Raw genomic sequence first — 23098 nt, forward strand, 5'->3', positions numbered from 1 at the left:
AGACCCCAATGAGGTCCTGTCAGCTGCTCGGGCCCCCAGCCTTCCCCTGTGGGTCCTTTTACCCCAAAAAAGGTTCCTCACAGTGCTTCTCTGGGTGCAGAACTCCAGCAGGGAACTCAGCTCGCCAGCAGCGCTGCTAGATATGGTAGTCATGGCTTCCCTGGATGGCTGCAGGAGCCAGGATGGAAAACTGGAGGAATCTGGAGGATTCCCAGCCCTGAAGACTCCTCCTTTTGCAAATTAGCCCATAGCCAAGGATGGAAACTCATAGCTGGATTGAAAGCTCTGCTGTGGCAGCCATAGGTGTGGATCCTCCCTGCAGTAGTGGGGCCACAGCTGGGAGGCTGGTGCAAGGCTGAAGTTTCTGCTTGGGGTAGATCTGCAGTGATGCAGCTGATGACAGTGCATGTTGACATATCAGAAATATCATCTTCTGGAAGTTCGCGTGCCGGGTGTCATAGGAGTGCTGCATTGCCACTCGGATGCTGGTGCTATAGAAATATTTAATGACGCTTATTTGATATACTGACCCCAGGAGGAAATTGCTAGACAAATTCTAATCTCTGTAAATCTTGAGTTACTCTTCCTTATTAGATCTAGAGTGGATACGCTGTCACCAAACAGAAATCGAGCTGTAAGACAGAACATGCAGCATCATCTTTTGCTACCACAACGTTGTCTTACTGAGGTTTTTCAGGTAGTGCACAGGTGAGGCAGACTTGTGTGCAGCTTGTGATGCCCATAAGAAATGAAGGAAACCAGCATACATGTTAAATTATCTTTAACGCCATGTGCACGTGTGTCTTAAAATGTACTGCTGTCACAGCAGCGCCCTTGACTGCCTGAACCCAGCCCCCTGATCCAGAAATTCGTCTGGTCCCTGGTGCCAGCGGTGATTCCCTCTCCTGGCAAGCATCTAAAATGGGCTGAGGGTTTAAGAGGTGGAGAGTGGCTGCTTCAGAGGACAAGCTTCCCGCTCCACGGGAAGCAGCCAGCTTGGCTGCCCAAGGCTGTGTTCCTGCAGCAGATGGGTGACAAACAGGGACGCCAGCAGTGGTGCACCCCCACGATGGGGCTGTTCAAATCCTGTTTTCATTTTTGCAAAGTTTTGTGCATTCCAAGCATAATCCATGCAGCCAGGAGCCCCTGCTATCCTGTTATGCAATGACTATTTTTGTAACCAGAAGGAGAGATGTTTTTGCATGAAAACAAAGTCCTGTTTGTCTGGCTGTGCAATGACTGCTTGCTGTGACCTCATGTCTGATTTGGGAGGGCTGCAGGGGCTGCCAGCAGCGTGCTCAGCACCCAGGGGCTGCGGAGGGGATTCCCCAGGCACTGTGGGTGGATCTGGGGACTCCCACTCCTCCCGTCATTGCTGGCTGCCCCATGTCTGCTAGGGCACAGGACAGAGCCTGACAAAGATGCAGCACGAAGCAGCAGCTGCAAAAGTGGCATCGAAGCCAGGCAGTGGGATGGTGCTCCCTGGACTGGGGTGGCCACACAGCCTGTTGGGCTCCCCACGAGCACAAAGCTACTCTGCTGGCAGCTGAGATTTATAGCATCTTTTTCCCTGAAGCTGGGAGGTCACCAGGCAGCCCCTAGGAGCTGGATGATGAGGGTCAATACTGTTCCCCATCCCATCTGCAACATAGATGTGCTGCTCTGGTGCATGGGCATGTGGTTAAGCATAGGGAGAGGGTGAGGACTTGCATCTGGGGGTGCAATCCTGCTTTGTGGAAGCATCCCTGGGAAATAACCTCGGACAATGCTCAGCACATCCCTGCTTACACTGCCCCACATTGACCTGATTTCTTTTGAAAATCTTTATAGTGTGCTTTTAATACTCCATGGTGCCTTGGTGTGGCATAGTTTCAGGTGAGAAATTGCACACTGAAGGGCTGATGGAGCCACTTCATCCCTGAGCTCCCAGGGAGTGCTGGGAGAACGGCTACAGCCTCCTCGAGCTGAGACCCACCGCTTGCCCTTGGAGTCGCTCGCAGAAGAGGGACTCTTCAGCCTCTTCTGCAATGGACGCAGGTACAGAAAATGATCTCAGGTTCCTGCTGTGCTTTCCCCGCTCTGAGTGCTTATTTATGCTGCCGTGACTCTTCGGCCCTGCCAGCTCTACCAGGCTTCCTGTTTCCCAGATGCTTGAAGGGATTTATTACTGTTTTATGCCTTTTGCAAGGCATTTACCAAACTCTTTTGGCCGACCTTCTGGAGCTTTACCTTTAACCTGGCAGCATTTACCATCCTTTCTGGTTTCCTCATTTGGACACAGCCTCAGCTGATGTCTTCTTCCTTTAACAGCCTCCCTTCCCCTGCAGCCCAGCCTTGTGTTCCTCCCTTTTGCCTTTACGGTATCCTCTGGCCAGGACCTGTGCATTTGCTCTGTCTTGGTGGGGTATCTCTAAATAGGCTCAGTGCCTCCCACAAATGTTTTACCCCCTTTGTTACCCCTTTCAGTTTCTTTGTTGTAGTGGGTTTGCATGGAGAGGGTTTGGTAGCAGGGGGGCTACAGGGGTGGCTTCTGTGAGAAGCTGCCAGAAGCTTCGCCCATGTCAGATGGAGCCCGTGCCAGCCGGCTCCAAGACGGACCCACCGCTGGCCCAGGCTGAGCCCAGCAGTGACGGTGGCAGCGCCTCTGGGGTAACACGGTTAAGAAGGGGAAAAAAAAATCTGCACAACAAAATTGCAGCAGAAGAGTGAGAAGTGAGAGCAGCAGCCCTGCAGCCCCCCAGGCCAGGGCAGGAGGGGGCCGGGGGGCTCCAGGCGCTGAAGCAGAGGCTTCTGGCAGCCCGTGGGGAGCCCACCACGGGGGAGCAGACACCCCCACACACAACCTGCGGGGGGACCCCCCTGGTGCCGGGCAGTGTGAGGGGGAAGGGGCAGCAGGACAGAGTGCGATGAGCAGCCGCAGCCCCCATTCCCCATCCCTGCGCCGCTCAGGGGAGGAGGGAGAGAAACGGGGAATTAAGATAAGCCTGGAAAGAAGGGAGGGGTGGTGGAAAAGGTGTTTCTAAGTTTTCATTTTAGTTCTCATTGTCCTACTCTGATTTGAATGGTAAGAAATTAAACTGATTTCCCCAAGTCTGGTCTGCTTTGCTTGTGATGGTAATTGCTAAGTGATCTCCCTGCCCTTATCTCGACCCAGAGCCTCTCTTTACGGTTTCTGTCCCTGTCTGGTTCAGTAGGGCAGTGACAGAACGGCTTTGGTGGGCACCTGGCATCCAGACAGGGTCAAACCACCACATTCGTAAAAAAGCTTCTGACTTTTGATGCAGTCCTCTTTCTGAAACTAAACACATCTGCACCGGGTGTATTGGCTTTTGTTGCTCCTACAGGGGTGCTGGATCTGGAGGTCCGTGTCTGACCTGGCTCTGGAGGTGAGCTAGGGGTGCTGTGGGTCAGCAGCTGCCTGACTGCACAGCAGTGGGGGCTTCCTTAGGGAGAAGTGAAGCCCAGTGCAGCCGTGCTGCTCCCTACAATCCTCCACGTGTGACCAGGAGAGGGTAAGATGCTCCTGGCAGGGACAGGAGAGGATGTGGGCTCCCACAGCCCCTCTGGAGCTACAACTGGGCAGCAGCTGCCATCGGGTTCCGCTGTCACCCCGTAACTGTCTCTGGAGCAGCAAGGGCTGGGATACCCCATTCTCACGCCTCTCTCCGGATTTTATTAAATCACTGTTCAGGCCTCAGCCTTCCTCCATCTCAGTGGAACTTTCTGCTCACTGTTATGCCCAGGACTGATTTCCTTCCCAAGAGCAGAACATTTAAAACATTCAGGTCATAAATGAAAATCTGTTCCAGAGTCTTTTGGCATGTCTGCTTGGTGTATATTTCTGACAGTGAACTAACAGTAGTGATAATCACTAGTAATGATTGTCTTGGTCTAGAGACAATTATATTTTGCTTCTTGTAGTCATTTTACGTGTAGTGAATTATTTTTACAAGTTGTACTATTTTAAAATGATTTAGTGTCTTTTCTGAGTTTCCTTTTGTTTTCATTCAAAAAAACATTCTGGAATTTATTATTAAATCAGTATGATTTACAGCAGCAGGTTCAGGTCATTGGAGCCCAGAATGGAGATACCTGGCACCTGCTTGTGGCAGTACGCAGGTAGAATTGTGCCGGGTGGGAAGAGGGAATTTACTGGGGAAGGAGCTGGAGATAACACAGCTGTAGCCGTCAGTATTAGAGCTTGTACACAGTGAGCCTACTGTCCTCATGCTGTGTGCCTTCTCTGCCTGTCCCCATGGGACAGGAGACCCTCGATGGGCCAGGGTCGCTGGGGAGCAGCAATGGGGAGCGAAAAACCTGGCAACATCAGGGCAGGCAGGCAGGGGCTGGCTGGTACAGGAGGCTTCTCAGGGCAGAAGGGACATGGGACCACACATGGGGCTGGCACAGCCTGGAGGGGAGAGCAGGATGGGGTGGATTTCTGATTGATGTTGCTGAGCGCTGTTTGCTCTTAGTCCCCATGGAGAGTGTGGTCGTTGCTCTGTGGAAATGCCCATGCCTTCCAGAGCCAGGCACCCCACTACACCTCTTGCCTTGCAGAGGGGGCACGGTGGGCAGCATGGCAAGGGTGGGGAGCCAGCAGAGCCCTGCTCCAGCCCGTCACCCAGGTGCCAGCCTCTCATAGAGGGCTCAGGCTTATGATGCTCTGGAGGCAGAGCGGGTGAGCACAGATGCTGCACCCCATGCAGGATTCTGACATCGGGCTGCCTCCCCGGTCCTGTGGATGTTTCCCATGCTGTTTTGCAGATATCCATGAATTCTACGATTTCACGCTGCGCTCTGCACCCCCGCAGCCTCCCAGCCCAGGCACACATCGTGGCACAGCCAGGCAGCAGCATGCGGCCAGCGAGCCCAGCTCTGCGGTCACACTCGGAGAGCCCCAGAACCTACCTGAGGTAAGGGCTGCCCTGGCACGGTGCTGCGGGGCCAGATCCTGCACACCTTTGTGCTGAGGGGGAGGCAGGGGGGGATGGGAGGCTTCTGGCCGCTGCAGCCCAGCCAGCTCACACCCAGGGTGTTTCCACATCTGCTCTGTCATAGCTTGTCTCATTACTGAGGCAACTTCTCTGGTTCACAAGTGTTAATTGAATTACTCTTAATGCAAAGATCTTCAGCTCCAGCGCTGGTTCCTGCTCGGCTGTTGGAGCTGGATTAGTTGCTCCTGTCTGACGCTGTCTCCCACGGAGGCGTTTTGGCGCTCTGATCCAGCCACCTCGCGGGCTGCTTTTGATAAGTGAAGTAGGTTGAGTCTTTTCAAGTTTCCCTTTTCAGGATTTTCTTCCAGCTCTCAGATAACTTCTGTCTCTCTTATTTGCATTATCTTTAATTTTCAACAGCCTTTTAAAAGATAAGGTACCAGGTGGGGAGGCAGGAAGTGAGCAGCAGGGTCTCAGTTATCTCAAAGGCACCAAGGTAAATAAAATTGCCTGGTGCTTTTGCAGGCCCTCTTCTCACTCTCACTGCCTTGTGCCCTGTCAAGGGGATGCTGTGGGATCCCCCTGAACTGGGGATGCAGGAACATTTGTGCCAAATGCAAGAATTCAGGGATTCCTCCTTTCCGTGAAATAATCCTATCAGATAAACACCATATTTCTGCCTCACGGACTGAACTGGCTTCCCATCATATACCTGTGGGGACACCAAATCTGAGTGGCACACAGGGGCGATGAAGCTGAATGATGTCTCCTAAGGAAGAACACTTTATAGGAGCTTGATGATCAGTAACAGGAGAGACAAACCTGCCGCAGTCAGGGCAGGAGGTAGCTGTGTCCCTCTGACTCAGGAACAGGTTTAGTCCCATTTTTTCTTGACCCCTCTCACATTGACAGTCCCTCTAGTTAAAGGCAAACCTGCAGATCTAGTCTGTGTTTATGAGCAATTTTTTAGTGATGTTACCCCATAGGCAGTGGGAACCCCACTTCAGTTTTTGGGCTTCCCGTAGCCTTGATCCACCCCCTGGCAAGCTCTACTGGCAGCAGCCACCATTCTTTGTGGCCAGTCCAGTCCATAGGGCCCTGAGGAGATGTGACAGTCAGTAAGGACATTTACAAATCAATATGGAAACAAGTGGAGAAGCAGCTGCTGGCCTGACGCAGTGGCAGGAGGGGTGCTCCTGCTCCCTGCCCAGTGTCCTGCACGCAGGGGGGATGAGCAAAGCAGCCGATCCCAGGGCTTCCCTGCACCAAACACAGCCCAAGCCCATTGTCACCACCAAATCCCTCCTCCTTTCTCCAAAAAATGTTCTTGAGGCCTCCTATGCTGCTGAAACATGGAATGCAACAGGGAGCTGCCCCTGCCCAGCGGCAGGACAGCCCAGAGTCCCCTGCCCGCAAGCCCCCACTGTTGCCTGCAGTGACCCTGCTGCCCATGGGCCCAGTGCCAGGGCAGGCTGTCACAGGTGGTGGCATGCTCACCGAAGGCCCCTTGCATGGGGGAAAGCTCATTTCGGCCCTTCCAGAAGTGATGGGGAGACATGGAGGCAGCTGGCCTGCCCCACCTGCATGAATCCCCTCTCTCTTTTCAGGATCCATCCCAGGACAGTGAGCGGAGGCTTCCTGCAGGGGCTGGGGACGTGCCAGGGACGCCGCCGCGGCTGGTGAGGGTGACAGCGCGGAGGACGGAGGCACCAGCCAGTGTCTGCAGCCTGGTGCTCAGCTCTCACAGCACACTGCCCCAGGTGAGCCTCCGTGCGCCCCACGCCATGTCCCACCCTGCCAGCCCAGCCAGTGGCTGGCACTGAGGGGACAGCACCGGGGCCGTGTGCCTGTAGCACTGCAGGGACGGTGCTAGGGAGGCAGTTTCCTCCCCTGGGGCTGAAAGTGTTTCCTCATGGCTACTGTGGTGATGCTCAGGCTAGAAAATCTAGCTGTCACCTGTGCCAGGGGCTGGACAACACCAAAATCATCCCCTTGCATTAGCATCTACCATGGCCCAGTGTCAGCCCTCAGGGCTTGGAGGGCAGGTGGATATGATACAGAAATAAAGAGGCTGCGTGGAGCTGGAAATCCTCCCAGCCCCATCCCTCTCACCCCCAGCACTGGCACACTCCCACATTGCAGATTTCAGTATTTTTTTCTCTGAGCTCTTAAATGGCAGGTCCATTCCTCAGCGTACCAGTAGCTTTCTGTGCTGTCTTATTTACTTGGAAACACTGTTTATTTGGATGTGTATTGTAAATCTCAGCTTCCTCCTGGTGCATTGTTTGAGCTACGCATTTGAGGGGAGTTTTAGGGGTGAGCAAATGCCAAAATGCACTTTTGGGGGGGATGAAGTGGCCAGGATGGATGGAGCTCACTGCAGATTTAAAATGATATGGAAGTGTTGTTTTCCTTGGGGTAGTTTAAAATAATGCTTGTTTGCTAAGTCAAGGTCTTCTTCCAAAATATTCTAAATACAAAAATTGCACTGCTTCTTTTCTCCTTTTTAAATGTTTCCCTTCTTATTCTGGACTGCAATAAAATGGGTAACACCCCATTTTTTTTCCCCTTGCTGTTGAATTTCTCCTTTTCCTCTTGCTACTTCTCTACAATTTCATTCACCAAATCTTTACCCGTTTTAGAAGGGCAGGGTGGTGGTTTTCTGAACACAACAGGAGGATGAGCTCGGCTGCCAGTCTCCGCTCACCAGTGGGAGGGAACCACGACCGCAGATGGGGGAGTCATAGGGCGAAACCCACGAGGGGTGAGAGCCCGATCAGTCAGGAACAGCCAGATTTTAAGGGATTTTCTTCCTAACTGTCCCAAGCTGTGGAGTGCAGCTGCTCTTGCATCCAGCCCCAAATGTCTGGCTGAGTTGGATGTCTCCTTTAGCAGCAGCCACCTAGCTTTGATTTTAAGCCTTCATGTGATGGGGAATCTGCTGTGTCCCTATCGTGGCTGGCCTGATGGTTATTTATCCTTCCCATTAAAAATCTGCACTTTACTGTTAGCCTGGATTTCTCTCGCTTTAGCTCCCAGCCCCAGGAAATTTTGCTGGCTTTGTTTGCTAGGATAAAGGACCGTGGCAATCAGAAATGTTCCCAACATGTAGGTATTTATAGATGCGTCTAAGTTCCCTCTTAACTTTCCCTTAGATAAACTAAACAGATTGGCTTCTTCACTCACTCAGTGTGAGGCAGGTTGTTCCAGCCCTGAAATAATTCCTGTCATTCTTTTCTGAAGCTTTTTTTACTTTCAGCCTCCTCCTTTCTTAGCCTGTGTTGGTACGGGTCAGGAGACGGTCCTTGGTGCCAGGCACTGGTGCTTTCAGGGTCACCCATCTGTGGGGACTGCAGCTGCCAGCCTGGAGCAAGGGGTCGCTGCCCGAGAGGGAGGGGGCAGTGGGGACCTGGGTGGGCAGGACAGGGCTCTAGGGGGGCTGTGCTCTGGCAGGGCTCTCATCTGCAGCCTCTTGCATCCCAGAGGATGGCCACTTCACAGCCTGGCTGCAAGCAGAGCAGGGACCTGGAGGGGAAAAAACACTGGGATGGTAGTGTTCAGTGCTGAGCTTAGCCATGGCCACTCGGCTTTCTGTGGAGACCCAGCAAGTTCCCTGGAAACTGGGACCAAGCAGTGCTGGAGAGCTGCAGGCTCGAGCGTTGCTCCTCTGTGGCAGCCCCTGTGCTGGGATATGGGGGCCTTGACATGGTGGTAAGCCTCTTCCCCAAGATGCCATATTGATCGCTGTGCACAGGCCTTGCCCCGGCAGAGCAGGAGCATTCCCAGCACTCCCCCGTGTCAGCAATCCAGACCATGACACAGGATCAGCTGTGCCTGGGGGCAGGCTGTGCGTGGTACCACAGCGTGGGCCCTTCTTTGCATCCCTCACTTCTGCTTGAAGGCACTGAGGACACCTCAGCACCTGCCCAGCATCACCTCCCATGTTGGCTGTCAACAGCCCCAGCGTGCAGGACAGCACCTACACATCCAGCTCCTGCCCACCTCCACAGTGACTTCTTGCTCCCCGGCCTTTGGTGCCTGCTTTTTGTCACGGGCATTTCCAAAGTGGGTTTCAGGAAAACACTTGAGGTGGCAAATGGCACTTGGAAGAACTAGGGAAGGTTTTATAATAGGTGATATTTAACGCTAGGGCAGGAGGGCACCAGCTGCAGGGCAGAGCAGCTTCCCCCAGCGACCGGGGCTTTAGCTGACACCGTGCCACTGATAAAGGGCAAAATGATGAACTGGCTTGTCCTGCCTGAAGTAAGTGCAATTCTCTCATTGCATCCATCAGTGTAAATAAGTTTTCTGTTGTCCTGGCATTGTCCTCTCCCCTACCTGCAGCTCTCCCCGGTGGTGATAGCAGAGCAAAAGCCACCATAACCTACTTTAGCCAGGAAGACACATGAGAAATAAATTGCCTCTCTGCACAAATGGTTCCAGGAACAGGAAATTTTCTGTCTGCTGGCTAGGATGTGTGCGCACTCCAACTAGCCCTGCACTGTGCAAATGGCTGCTGCAACGGAAGTGGGACCGGTAAATACAGCAGCAATATGTGTTTCCTGATGGCGAGGATTAGTGGGCTGAAACCATCCCTCTATGGGAAAGTGGATGTTCAACTTTCAACAGGGCAAAAGCAAAGGGACTCAGCCAGCTGAAATGCCCTGTTGAGGCAGTCAGAGGCACAATCCTGCCTGAGCTCTGCTGTCTGTGGGGTTATATTTGATGAATCCTCCATTTCAACCTTTCCCCAAGCCCCATGGTTGCATTAGCAGGGCTGCTCAGAGCTTGTGTGCATCTGCAGCACGAAGACCCATGAGGATGCTCCTGTGGCCAGTGCCACTCACCTGCACTCACAGGCTGGCAGGAAGGCTGCTTCTCTCAGGAAACGCTGTTCTCATCCTCCTCGTGGGGAGCAGAGAGCAGCCAGCTGTGAAGACAAATGAAAGAGGAACAATGTCGCTGATGAGGAGAAACTCCGCGCCTGCAAGGGAGCTCTGCTCTTCCCCTGCCACCCTCTCCTGCCTCCCAGTGTGGCTCTGCAGCCACTCTGACTTCATGCCTGTCATCACGCCAGTGCCGTGCCACCCCTCCCACAGTCGCCTACCCGTGCATCCCTCCTGCCTGCCAAGGGTTTCATTGCCCGATGCCAACACCACACCACAGCTCTGTCCTTGCTCAGCCCAACAGCTGACACTGAGCAATGGCAGGTCTTAACGTGATGGAGAGAGCGAGTGAGACTGCTTCAGAGGACAGACATTCCGTGCATGCTCCGAAATTACCTGTGAATGGGAAACCTCACTGGTGGGGGTGCTGCCACTCCCACAGGCTGTGGATGCATGGATGCTACTAAGCGTGCCCACCTTGTGCCAGGTGCCAGCTGTGCTTTAGCCCTGCTGGGCTGAGGCCAAAAACGTCCCCTTCCCTCCTTGCATGCCAGGGAGGGGACAGCCTAGCTCTGCAGAAACACCCTGGCAGAGTGTTAGAAGCTCTCCCTGCTGCACCTGCTGCTGAAGAAGATGCATCTGTCTGCCCTATAACCCACAGCTCAAGTGCCAAAAAGGTTTGTGGAGCTCCCCAGGGGATTAGGCTGAGAAAGGCAGGCTGTGCCGCCAGCGTGGCGACCGGCTGTCTGCTTCCTCTGTCCTTCCCTCAAGTGCTTTTTCCTTTTTCCCGATTTGCCTTTGGCCAAAGAGAAGGGCGTTCCCGTACTCTGCACCTTTTCCTGGCAGGAGCAGCTCTGGGCATTCGCAGCAGGTCAGGATGAGACCAGCATGTGGCAGATGCTGTGGCTGCAGAAATGCACACTGTCATCTACCCCCTTCCCCCTGCCCTGGCTGCAGCTCTACCGCTCTTCATTTTTTCTGCAAGTTGTGTGAGAGGGGAAGCACCAAGTAGCTGTTTGCTATTGCAAGGAACATCAGGGAAATTAAGCAGGTCCCTGATGCGGGTGAATGTCTGACAATGCATGCAGCCCCCCCTGAGAAGCCCCCTGTGCTTGGTTGTACTTACCCTGCTGTCCCCACCATCCCGTGTCCTCTCCATAGGCTGGCTGGGCAGGCAGCTGAAGCCATTGCTGCAGGCCAGGCTGGCCACTGCTTTATCTCAGCTCAAGCCCAGCAGCATCAGCCCTGTGACCCCAAAATCCTGGGAAGGGGCTAATGCTCAAGCAATGGGAGCAGAGGAGCAACCATCTCCAGGAGGGGCCCCCCTCCCCATTGCATCCCCATGCATCTTTGAGAGCATGTTTAATTTTAGGGGAAGCAGAGAAGAAAAGCAGCAACCCACAGCCCAGAGGCCCCAGCTGCTGCCCTAGTGTCACTTGAGCCACTTTGTGCCTGGAGGTTACTTCAGAGCTCTGCATTCAGATGCTCTCCAGCAGTTTTGTAATGCGACATTGCAGACACAGGCTCAAAAGCTGAAGTGCTGAAGCCAAGAGGATGTCTGTCTGCAGTAACACGCTCAGACTGAACCATACCTCAGCCCTGCATAGCACAGACACCTGGCCGGGTGGTTGGCTACCTGTGTCCCAAGGATGCTGCTGCTCAAAGGGGGGTCAGCATAGGCTGTGTCAGTAAGAACTGTCACTTCAGTGGACGTTTTGGGGTTGAATGGCCTCAGCTTTACTAGAGGCTTTTGCTATTCCTGCTGCAGACATAAATAAGGAGATGCTTAGACCTCAGTTCTCTCAGCTCAATATACAGCTTCAGCAAAGGACGGAGAAGTCAGTAGAGCCACCAAGCTGTCAAACCAAAGGCTCATGCGTGGGTGACTTTCTGTCTAAAACCAGCAGCAAAAGGAAGATCCTTGGCAGACCGCAAGGCTTTTCTGGCTGTGCAGCATGGAAAAGCCTTGCCAGCCATAGGGCTGTTGGTCTGTCCATTCATCCAAGTCATCATCATGGTTTTGAGGTTATTTTGTGATAGTGCGAGTGCATGCTGCACTCCCCGTGCAGTGGCGGAATGGGGACAGTGAGGAGGAAGCTTTGGGGAGCATCCCACAGATGGCCATGCTCCAGAGACATCCAGATGAGCCTGGAGTCCATCCATCCTCCCACCAGACTCATGCTGCAGCTTCATTTCCCTCCATCTAGTGCACGTGTCTGCCCATCCCCAGGGCGGTGAAGCTGCTGGGGCAACTCACACACTGAGATACACGCCGATGGTTTTCATGCATAGCTCTGAGAGCAAGAACCGAGACCATTCACAGGCATCTCAGCAAGACAGGGACTGAACAGGGGCCAGCCCCATCAGTGCCTTGACCAGGAGCTTCATGAGCTGCTGCGCTGTCCCCACTGGGTCTCTGTCCGCTTTGCTATCAAGTCTCCAAAATGAGCTGGTGCAGCCTCAGTGCAACAGCTGCACAGCAGCACCCCGGTCCTTCCTTTCCTGCTTTGCCTTGTCAGGTGACAGACCACATTCCTGCTGCAATTGAAGTGGAGCATTGGAGCTCATCTCCCATCACACCAACCAGCCAAAGGCTCTGGAAGTGCAGAGCCTCCATGCTCACAGCACAGGATGTGCCACCCAAACCTCCACCCATCCATGTTCCACTCCTTCTTGCAGGGGATGCTAAGGACAATTCTCCTGGGTGCGTTTCTGCAAAACAAACAGGTTCTCCTCACTGTTTTTTAAAGGAACAAACCAAGCTTGAAGGCAGAGCCTGGCAGGCCAGCTGCTTTCTATCTGGAGCGATGGAGCTGGGGTAGCGTTGCTGCATCTTAATGGCATCAGGCTGGACGGAAATCAGGATTCTGGTGGCAAAGGCAATACCGGCACTGTTATAAATAGACCAGCCACAATAACTGCTCATGAAGGTTTTTAGTCTTTAGGATTTGGAGGACCCGTATCAAGCTATGCTGAGAGATCCATTATCCACCGCATTGATAGAAGCTAGGGGAATTGCAGGGGAAGGAGGACAGTGGATAAGTGCAGGTTTGGAAATCGTCCCTCTTGTGAAACCGAGTGTGAGCCCTTTGAAAGGTGTTCTCTGCTGCATGCTGCCTCCTCTTGCTTTGCTGTGCCTGCTTTGGGGGGTTAGACCATGCATGGCTGTCACAGTGCAAGCGTTTCAAGCTGACCTTGTGCCCTGCTGCAGGAAGCAAGGGTTGGCTCCAGGGCATCACCTGCCGGAGCCCTGCAGCCTGTGGGTACAAAGCACCTTGCAGAAGTCTCGCTGGCATTGCACCTAAAAATTATTCCAAGTGTTGAAACTCAGGCAAAGGCCACCTGCGATTCATGGCCTAGATAGCTCTCAGGGCTGGCACCACTCAGGCACACCAGCATCTGTGCCCAAAGCACTGGCATGAAGAGCATCATGCCTGGCCTGCATCACTTGCACAGCCTCACAACCAGCTTCCCACCTGCACGTGTCCAGGAAACATGGCAATGTCCTATCAGGCTGTCGCCCCTTTTGAAGGCATATTTTTAGCCCAGATCATTTCACAGCCCGTGCTACAGCAGACTGCGGGAGGAGCTGTGGCAGAGCAAGTGAGGGGGCACTGCTTGCGATGCAGCAGGGAGACCTACCCCGGTCCTGGAGCTGGATTCATTGCTGATGCTGGGCGCAAGCTCTGCCCACTGCTTCGTGGCACGTGCCGCACCGCTAGTTGCCCTCTGTGCAGTGGCAGATTTTGCATAGCTGCATCTCATGGGGTGTTTTCATGGGGTGGGGGTTTGGAAGCTGTGGAGCCCTGCTGCTGTGGAAGCACCCCCACGTTACCACTCTGGTTCAGAAGAAGAGTGTGGTGATGAAACAGTGCTCCCAGCTGCCTGCTCTCACCGACCGTGGCTGGGTGGCGGAGCTCATGGCCTGGCTGCCTTTGGGGCGGCACTCAGCCCAGCTCCTCGCCCTGGCTCCTGTGGATGCACAGTCCCTGGGACCCGACCATCCCACGGCCAAACCAAGTCCTGAAGCCAGGGTGAGGGAAGCAGCATCCCTCAACGTCACCGGTCACCCAGGGCTTGCGTTGCTAGTGTGTCACTCGTGAGGAACACGCGTACGGGTGTGCCTGTGCCTCGGGAATACCGCCTCACCCCACGGCTGCGACCCAGTTCGATGGTCACCTCGGAGCTGCCCAAACGGTGGCGTCTTCTCCTGGCGTGCTGGCAGCAGAGGGGACGGGCGGGTGGCGACAGGGCGCCTTTAAGAGAGGCCCGTGAGCCGGCTGCGGCCCCGCGGCACGGGCGCTGATTGGCCGAGCGGGCGGCAGGCGGGCTGGGGGCGGGGCCAGCCATTCAGAAATTTCCGACCAGCACTTTCTCCCTTAAAGGGGACAGGGCAGTGGTGGCAGGGAGCGTCAGGGCCAGCCGGGCATTCACCTCCCGCCCACCGCGGATGCCTAGGGCTCCCAGGGACGGCAGCGTTCATTTTTCTCCCCGAGGTTGGGCAGGTTCCCACACCGGGAAGTGTGTCCTGGGGCAGCACAGCCCAGACGAGGCACCAGTATCCCCACAAGCTGCTGGCTGGGGGCAGTGGGAGCTGCTGAATGGGCTTTGCTCCGTCTGGAATGGGCAGATTGGAGCAGGGCTGGCCAGGTGACAGAGAGAAAGTGTGGACCCACAGATCTCCCCTGCTTGCCCCCCATGCAGGGTGGGAATAATCGGGGAAAGGGCATCTCTGGGTTCTGGATGTGGGGCAAGGTTCCTCTGGGCAGGTCTGTGCTGCCCAGGGCAGCCCCAGATCTGAGCAGAGAGGTGCTGAACCTTGCAGCACTTTCAGGGCCACATCTTGGCTCGCTTCAAGGATGGGACTGGTTCCTGCAGGGGTGACTCCCAGTAGGGAGCCCTTGAGAGCCAACTCGTGGGACTTTGTGGCCCCAAGGTCATGTCAGCTTACGCAGAGCCAGCCAGGAGACCTCTGACAGCCTTGTACAGCACAAGGGGGGTGGGGGGGTGGGGGGTGTTGCTGCTACTAAGTCTGAGTGTGTAAGCAGACCCAGGGACAGCTTGGGACTAGTGAAAGATACGGGGAAACAGGATGTCTAGTGGGGTCACACTAGGCACAGCAGCTGGAGATCGAGGTACAGGACAAAAAACATCAACCTATTCTCTTAAAGACATGAGACTTCGAAAAACCTCTCTCTGACTCTGGCTTAGAGCAGTGAAGTTGTGCCCCGCTTACGTTTTCAAACTTTCCCTCTGTTCCATCAGGCTGGAAATGTCCTTTTTCCTAAAGTGCACACAAGGACCGGGCACCCATAGACCACAAGACCTGGCAGTGCTGTCATGGCCATGCCCCCCTTGTGCCCAGGGAGGTGCCGTGGGAAGGCAGCCCACAGCCAGCCCGTACTTCAGGTGTTCCAGCACAAGGCAGAGCTGCTCTGCCGGGTGATGGGGAGAGCGGCTACAGGCATTGTGAGACTGTCAGGAAATCTATAAAGGCTGCTTCTGTTGATTGCTATTAAATAGGGCCTCCAGGCTCTCCTTTACAGACAGACAGGGAGCCTGGGCTCTGCTGTAGGGACCTGCCACAGGTCTCCATCGCTCCTCTCTCCTTGCTAGCACAGCCATGGAAGACATTTAGTTGGCCATAATTTAAATTGCAGAAAGTGGCTGGTGGTGTTTATTGAAGCCCCTCACACTGTTGCTGCCAGAAGTGAGGATATAGGAACTGCGTAGTGGCACTGGGCAACGTATCAGGGATCATTAGTAGAATGAAAATGGTTTTGCCCTAGAGGAGAATAATTTGTTTGGCAATTGCCCTGAGAGTGCTGAGAGCTATCGGTCCCTTGGTATGCCTGGTTATTATTATCCCAGCTGCACATTTCCCAGTGTGAATCGCTGCTGGTGGCAGGTAGGAACAGTCTCAGCAGGAGGTGTTTGTTATTCTGCCCCTTCCCACTCACCCGTGACTGCGCAAACACTTCAGTGTTCACAGGATCCACGGACCCTGTTTGCCCTCTAGCTGTGCAGCCAGCTCTGCAGAGCATCTGTTCAAGTTCCATTTGACAAGCCACAGCCACAGCAAATTCCATATCCCTGCTGGATGGGGTCTGTGGTAGTGCTAAGGAACCAACTGATGGTCTAGAGCCAAGTTCAGTTGGTTCCTTCCCTTTGCTACTCATCTCCCTGTGGCATGCTTCCCACCCACCCCGCCACTTACCTCCTGGTGCTCCTCAGTCCCTGTTCTCAGCTGAGCAGCTGCCGACCCTGCTGCCTCCCCTGCGCTTCAGACCTTGAGTAGCTTTTTTGCAGGTGATTGTGGTCAAGAAAGGTACCTTCCTCACACAACACTGTGTCCCCCTCCTCCTCCTGCAGCACTACAAAGGTGACACCTTCCCCATCTGCACCCAGGCTTAGCGCTAGCACGTGACTTTGGTTCCCCTGGCAGGACGCAGCTACCACTTCGGCTAAAGGCAAGGAGCAGCATGATAGCACTTATGTGACCATCATCTCTGCAAAGAGCTGGCTCCCTTCAGCCTGCCCCATCTTCTGCTCCTAGAAAGGTTTTAGGTGCAACAAACCTCCAGCTCCTGGACCCTCACACTTGCCTTCCTTTTCCCGTAGGACTTCATGTGAGAGGAAGAAAGTGACAACAGGGGCTGAAATGCCGGCAATAGCAGATAAAACCTAGCTCTGTGCTGCCTTCATGCCATGTAAATAGCACTGTCTCTGCAGATTTCTGGACGCTTTGCTGAAATTAGGACCTGAAAAAAGAGCAGCTGCAAAAGCTGAACTTAAATAAGACGGGCAGGCTTCTGGTAGGAAGAGGGTAGAGGATGACAGAGCTCTTGGTTTCCTTAAAGCACTTCCCTCCATGAAGGCTCCTGCCTGGAAATCAGTTCCCAAGTCCTATAGTTCTGTTCAATGCCCATGTGGCTGGGGCAAGATGCCCACAGCTGCCTGAAGGTGCTGGGCACTGCACCTGCCCTGCCAGATCCAGGTCTGGGCACCCCAGTGCAGGTGCCTGTGCTGGTTTTGGCTCCAGTAGGGCCACTCCCAGTAGCCAAAACTGCTACTCACTGAAGCAAGCTGGAGAAGTGCAGGATGTGGATGCCCCTGGCCAGCCAGCCCTGACCTCCTCTTGGGCTCATTAATGGGTCCCAAGCCCCATGCAGTGTTAGGGAGTGTTGCAAGCAGGTGGCAGCAACCAGGTGTTTTTTTCCTTTTAATTTGGGCTAGCAGGAGGCACATGGAGCTCACTACAAATGAGTAGGAATTAACCAATTCTCATGGCAGCTAAAATGGGACATGCAGGTTTTGAGGAGGGGGGCTGCAAGTGGGCAGGGAAGAACTTCATCAGAGATACAGTGTCTGAGGTTCAAGGCCCCTCCATTTGCAGGCAGCGATGAGGCACCAACATGTAAGAGAGCTAGGGAAAGCAGCAGCAGCTTTTAGATTGTGGAGCTGTCCCTGAGTTTGCGAGCTGGCAGGCAGAGTGGGACGGAGGCAGCGATGCTGGTGCTCCGGGGCTGGCAGAGAAGGTGTTTTCCATGTGGAGATGCCTGTTGCATGCACGACTGCCCCATCTGCGGGGCTGCTGGAGACTGAGCAGGGAGAGGACCAGACACCTTCCTTGTGGAGGACGCACTCCAGTCTGCCATGGTGGGGAAAAAAAAAATAATCAAATGCTTCTCTTAATTGTTTACTCAGCTCCTTATTAAAGCATTTTTCTCTAACAAGTCTTGTCCTTTGCTTTTGCACTTCCCCCCCTAAGTGAATGCCCATGTCCCTGCCTGCCCCCACCACAGGACTGAGTGAAAGGAGATGTCTGCAGCAGGGCAGGTGCAAGCAGTTGGGGTTACAAACTGCATATGCCCTTGCCCAGTGCTCTCCTCCCACCCAAGTCAGCCACTTCCAGGCACAGGTCTCCTGCCTGATCATGGACTCAAAGATGGCTTTGGCTGGAGGCTCACAGTAGCAGAGGGGGGCTCATTGACTGGGTGGTCAGTGGGGCTCTGCACGCTACATCGTCCTTGCGGCCAAACCATGCCATGCTGGTAGAACTGCAATGGGAGGGAGGTTTGCAGCTGGGCTGGAGCACTAATTAGTTATGGTTTTGTTACAGGTTCTGGGCACATCTTGTTAATGAAGTGACTCAGATTTCAGAGGTGCTGCAGGGTGGGGAAATGGTGGGTAGCCAAGATGGACTTCATGTCTTTTTGCTGTCATGCAGGAGACACTGACTGACTGCCTGTTTCTGTAAGGCTTATTGCTCTGCTTTGCTGCAGCAATCCCCTACCTTAGCTTCATCCCTGCCCCGGTCCCTCCCCTCATTCCCACCTCTGCCCCCACTGCTGCAAGATGCCCTCTTTGCCTGGGTGACATTCCCCCAGCTCCCTGGTCCACTCTGGCTGTTGGAGGAGGTAGAGCATCTCCCCAGAGCACAAGGCTCATCAGCCCAGCATCCTCCTGCAGGGCCAGCACCGTGTGCTCTGGGAGGTGGCACAAGGAGCAGCAGAAAATGTGAAGATGAGCCTAACATCTTAAAGCATGAAGTGTAAAGCTCTCTGTTCGTGCCAGCACTGCATGCTTTCCTTCCATGCACACAAACACAGGTTTTCATTGATTAAAATAACCAAACAAGCTTGCTTTGCATGCAGGCATCCAATCCTTCCTTGCCTTAGCAAGCTCCTGGGGTCTGCAGCATCCTGTAGCACTGAGCTCTGCAGGGTAGAAGTACTTTCTTACGTGCAGCCGTTCGTCTTGCTGTGTCTCTGGGTCTTTGGGTCAGCGCCACAGTGCAGCCGGGTCCCATAACAGTGATCACCATGGGAGTCCCTGGGAGCAGCAGGGTGAGGTTTACCAGCAGAGCTGTTTCCCAGGACTCAGCAGCAGTGCTGTGCTCAGCCACTCGAGGCCAGCGTGGTGGGACAGGCTTTCTAGACTTGCTTGTCCAGGAACATTATGACTGTCTTAAGCTTGCAGCTGGGGAAATTTCAGTGTCATGTATCTGAGCCACAACACGGCTCCATGGCATTAAGCATGGATTAGCACATGATCATAGCATCTATCCTGTGACCGAGGTAACCTGAGAGCCCAGACGCAATGAAGCGCAGGCAGTGCTGGAGAGGACAGGCTCTGCACCACACGGTGGGGGCCGTGGGGCTTGGGGACAACATGGATCCTAATTATGGGGTGTCTTTTGCCCCCTCCTCTTCACCCAGAAGCAACCATTTCACTTGACTGGGAGCAAACACTGCAGGAGCACCTCTGTTTGCAGTGGTCAAGTGCAGAAGTAATTTTGTATTGCAGTTTAAAGAGCTAAAAGAAACAAGGAGTGGAAACAGGCATTGTCTGTCATCATGAGCTTCCTTCTCCTGCAGCCCTGCTTGTGAGCAGGGCCATACTGCACCGGCTGCACGAGGCCAGTAGGAAGGAGCTTATGGATCTTGTAGCCTGAGCTGTGGTGTTGAATCACCACGTCCTGTGGCTCACCTTGCAGCCCCCTCCTGCTTCTGCCTCATTCCTTGACCTGTATCCCGCAGGAGACGTATTGTGCATCTTTCATTGCTTTTCTACATATTTATGTACCATTTCTTGAAATAATTCTTCACTCGCCCTAGTGTTTATTACAACTCTTAAGCATTAGAAGGCTGGTATCAGGTTCTAATTGGTCAGATGTGGGGGTTTTGTAATGGTTTTTCTTTCTACCCTTCCAGTTTGTCTGGGTGACTCTAACGAACTTCTTCCAGCCTGGCACTCCTGTGCGAGAGGTGAAGGGCTGCCTGAGCTGCGCTGTGAGCAGTGCCCTTGCCCTGCCGCACCAGCAGACATTTCTGCTCTGCTTTCACCACCCCTTGAAGGCGGTAGTTGGAAGGCCCAGCAAAGGCCCTTGGGGTTCCAACACCCCCAATGCACCGTGGCTCCCTGGGCAATGGCAGCATCTCCAGGGTGCCGTGACTGGAGTGCGCAGTAACATTTCCAGCAGAGCGGGGTGAGAGCTGATGCTGGGATGCAACAGAGATGTTGCTGCCGGGCTAGTGACCATGGTTCAGGTCTGGAAAAAATATTTCATACTCCAGCATGGACCACGGCTCGAGCAATGCGAACCCGCCTTGGTGTCAACCACAGAGCCGCCAGGGCTGCCCAGCGCCGTGCTGGGGCTGGAGGAACGGAGCTGCACGAGAGCTGCCGGGTGCGTCTGGGGACAGGGAGGGGGCGAGGGCAGCCGCAGGTGATGCCCGGGGCTGTGGAGCAGCCGGGTTGTTCCCTCCGGGCTGCCGGGGGGCAGCGGGGGCAGCGCGGGCGCCCCCCGGGCCCGCTGCTCGCAGGCGGGGTTCGGACGCGCTGCCCGGCCCGGTGGGGGTACGCGGGGCTGCGGCGCGGGGCGAGCCGGGCCCCCCCAACCCCCGCGCGCATCGCCGGGGCGGGGCGGGGCGCGGGGGCTCCGCGGGCGCGGATTGGCCGCCGGGGGGGGCGGGGGGAGGCGGGGGATGCCTCGCGCCGCCGCAGGTGCCGCGCTCCGCGCTCCCGAGCCGCGCCGGACCGGGCTGAGCCGCCCCATGCAGCGAAGCGGGGCGGAACCGCGGCCCCGCGCCCCGCGCCGGGAGCGGCCCCGGGACTGAGCGGCGCTGCGGACGATGCCGCGGCGCGCCCCCGCGGAGGGCACCGCGCTGTAACACCCCCCCGCCCCTTCCTCCTCCTCCCGCCCCCGCCCGCGGGGCCGGGGGTGCCGAGCGGGCGAGGAGGCGGCAGGCGCGCCTTGCGCGGGGCGGGGGCCGCTGCCGTCCCCCGAGCATCCCTCCCTGCCTCCCTCCCTGCCTCCCTCCCTGCCTCCCTCCCTCCCTCCCTCCCTCCGCGCCGCCTCCCTCCCTCCCTCCCTCCCTCCCTGCCGGCTCTATGGTGTGAGGGCAGCGATGCACAAGCACCACCACTGCTGCAAGTGCCCCGAGTGCTACGAGGTGACGCGGATGGCGGCCCTGCGGCGCATGGAGCCCCCCTCCTACGGCGAGTGGCAACACGAGCAGTACGGCTACGGCGGGTATGGCTCGCAGACCCTGCCCGCGCCCGGGGGGGCCGCGCCCGCCGCCCGCGGCAAGGCCAAGCTGGGGCCCCCCGCCCGCGACCCCGCCGCGCTGAAGCCGCCGCCGCCGCCGGGGAAGAGCGCGCCCAAGGTGAACGGCAGCGGCCCGGGCTGGTGGCCCGAGTGCACGTGTTCGAGCCGCGACTGGTACGAGCAGGTACGGGCCAGCCCCGGGCAGCCGCTCCCCGGCGCGGACGGGATGGGACGGGGCTGCCGGCCGGTGGGGGGGAACCCGGTAAGAGTGGCGGGGTCGCGGCAGGGTGCGGTGTCACCCCTGGGGTGGCCGGGGTCCGTGCTGGCATTGCTGGGGCTGGCGCCGGTGTTGTTGCGGTTGGTCGTCATCGTTGCTGGCGTTGGCCACCGGCATCCCTTAGGTTGCCATCGTTGTTGCCTGGGCTAGCCGCCACGGTGCTGCCCAGCCTAAGAGCGCTGCATCGGAGCAGCCTGCACGGGGCCAAGCCGGGACAGCTGGGTCTTGCTCAGCACGAGGCGGGCATCGGGTGCGATGTTTTTCGGGCACCCCACCCGAGGTTCTCGCCGCTTATGATGCCGTTGCCTGAAATCCCAGCAGCATCCCGTCATACTGTGTTCAGCAAGCGTGGGGAGTGCTGCCCACCGGGCAGCCTCGTGGGCTCGCGGTGCCGCTGCCAGCGCTCCCAAACGAGCACCTGCTCTCCGTTGAGTTGTGGTTTCCTTGCTCTGCTGCTACATCCCTGCTCCCCGAGATTATTACGTAACCCTGCTCTGGTCGCTGGCGTGCTGTGTGCATTCTGCCCCATTTCACTGCCTCCATTTCTTCCCACACATGTTCATTTTAGTAGTGTTCTTCTCCAGGACCCATCCTTGGCTGTGTCTCTCTTTCTCCTCTAAATGGAGGGACCGGTCTTGTTTTGAACCCACAACCCAGCTTAGAAAATGGTTGGATCTGTTTGCAAAGCATTAAAATGGAGGCTAGACCCTGCCTGAAAAACATTTTACCCTGCTTTAGAGAAAGGGATTTCAATTTGCTGCTTCTGCTTCTTTCATTCATTATCTTCAAACCTCACATGATTTCTTATTGATCCTTCTAATTATTATTTCAAGATGCTGTAGCAGGCAGACACACAGGAATCAATGGGAATTCTCTCCTCCTTTCCCCTCGGAAAACACAACCCTCTTCTTCCCTTCCCCTGTTTTTTCTTCATTACTGTCTCAGTCTGTAGCTCTGGTTGAAATAATTAGATTCGAAGCTGATACACCCAGATGATGTTTACAGAAAGCACCCAAAAACCTAGCCACCTTCCTATCAGCCTGGTCCTGTTTTCTGTCTCTTTCTCTGCCACTCTTTGCATCAAAATCAGCCTCAGTGTTTCTCTCGCCTGCTGATTCCTGGCAAGCATTCTTCCATCTTTCCGTCGTTCTTTCCTTCCCTCCATCCACAGCAGCAAGCTCAGGGAGCTGGGTAGGTGCAGGGAATTGAAGCATGTCTGCTCCTTCCTTTCCACTCCTGCTTGCATGAAAGGTCCGGCCCAGGGTTCCTGGTAAGATGATTGCAAGCAGGCTGGGAAGGAAGTGATGCCAGCTGCATTGCTACCGTGGCAGGCTGGGCAGGGGAGCCTTTCATGTTTTTGCAGTGGTGGAAGAGAAATCATTGTCTCTTTGTGGTGCTGCCACGGAGCCCTGGGGCTTGGGCTGCTCTGAAAGTCCACGTTGGGAATCTCAGCTCAGCCTCAGCCTTAGCCTTTCAGAAAAAGGGGGGGGGGGGGAATCAAAAGCTTGTCGTGGCATTGCAAGCAACAGAGGATGCCAGTGTGTGAGGCTACGTGAGCATAGCGGGGTCTGCATGTAGAATATGACGTGTGTGGTATGTGCACTGCCTGTATCAGAGCAGGCTGATTGCTCCCTGGTGTGTAGCAAATGTATGCAATGAGTAAAGCTTTGCAGCAAATACCTCAGTAATGCTTCCCTTCTGATCCAAGGGTGCAAAGTGCCTGAGCTGTTTGGAATCCATGTTCTCACCAGTCCAGTGGTGGGCAGAGGGACAAAGGGTGGTAAAATGGAAACAGCTGGCCACGGCTTCTGCCCAGGCAGATGGGTTTGGCTCTGGGAGGCTGGGATATGTTGGACTCTGGGGTAGATTTGGCTGGATGCTGTGGGTGCAACGCTGGTCGTCTTTGCAGGAGCTGAGCAGGCAGCCTCTGTGTCCTCAAGAGCCT

General features: G+C 55.4%; 1 protein-coding gene across 9 annotated transcripts in view; it reads left to right on the forward strand.

The window, feature by feature from the left end:
- Nucleotides 1–23098, forward strand: part of DLG3 (discs large MAGUK scaffold protein 3) — a 79745-nt gene that overhangs the window by 6425 nt on the left and 50222 nt on the right. For 6 of the 9 annotated variants that reach the window (XM_080365948.1, XM_080365952.1, XM_080365954.1 and 3 more), the window contains 2 exons: nucleotides 4768–4916; nucleotides 6545–6697. In XM_080365948.1, coding sequence (XP_080222074.1) covers nucleotides 4768–4916; nucleotides 6545–6697 — 302 coding nt within the window. Of the gene's footprint in view, nucleotides 1–4767; nucleotides 4917–6544; nucleotides 6698–20710; nucleotides 21061–23098 lie in introns of those variants that run through there. The other 3 variants (XM_080365957.1, XM_080365958.1, XM_080365959.1) reach the window with 2 other exon arrangements.

This window comes from Falco punctatus (genome assembly GCF_963210335.1).
Source record: "Falco punctatus genome assembly, chromosome: 15".
Lineage (NCBI taxonomy): Eukaryota > Metazoa > Chordata > Aves > Falconiformes > Falconidae > Falco > Falco punctatus.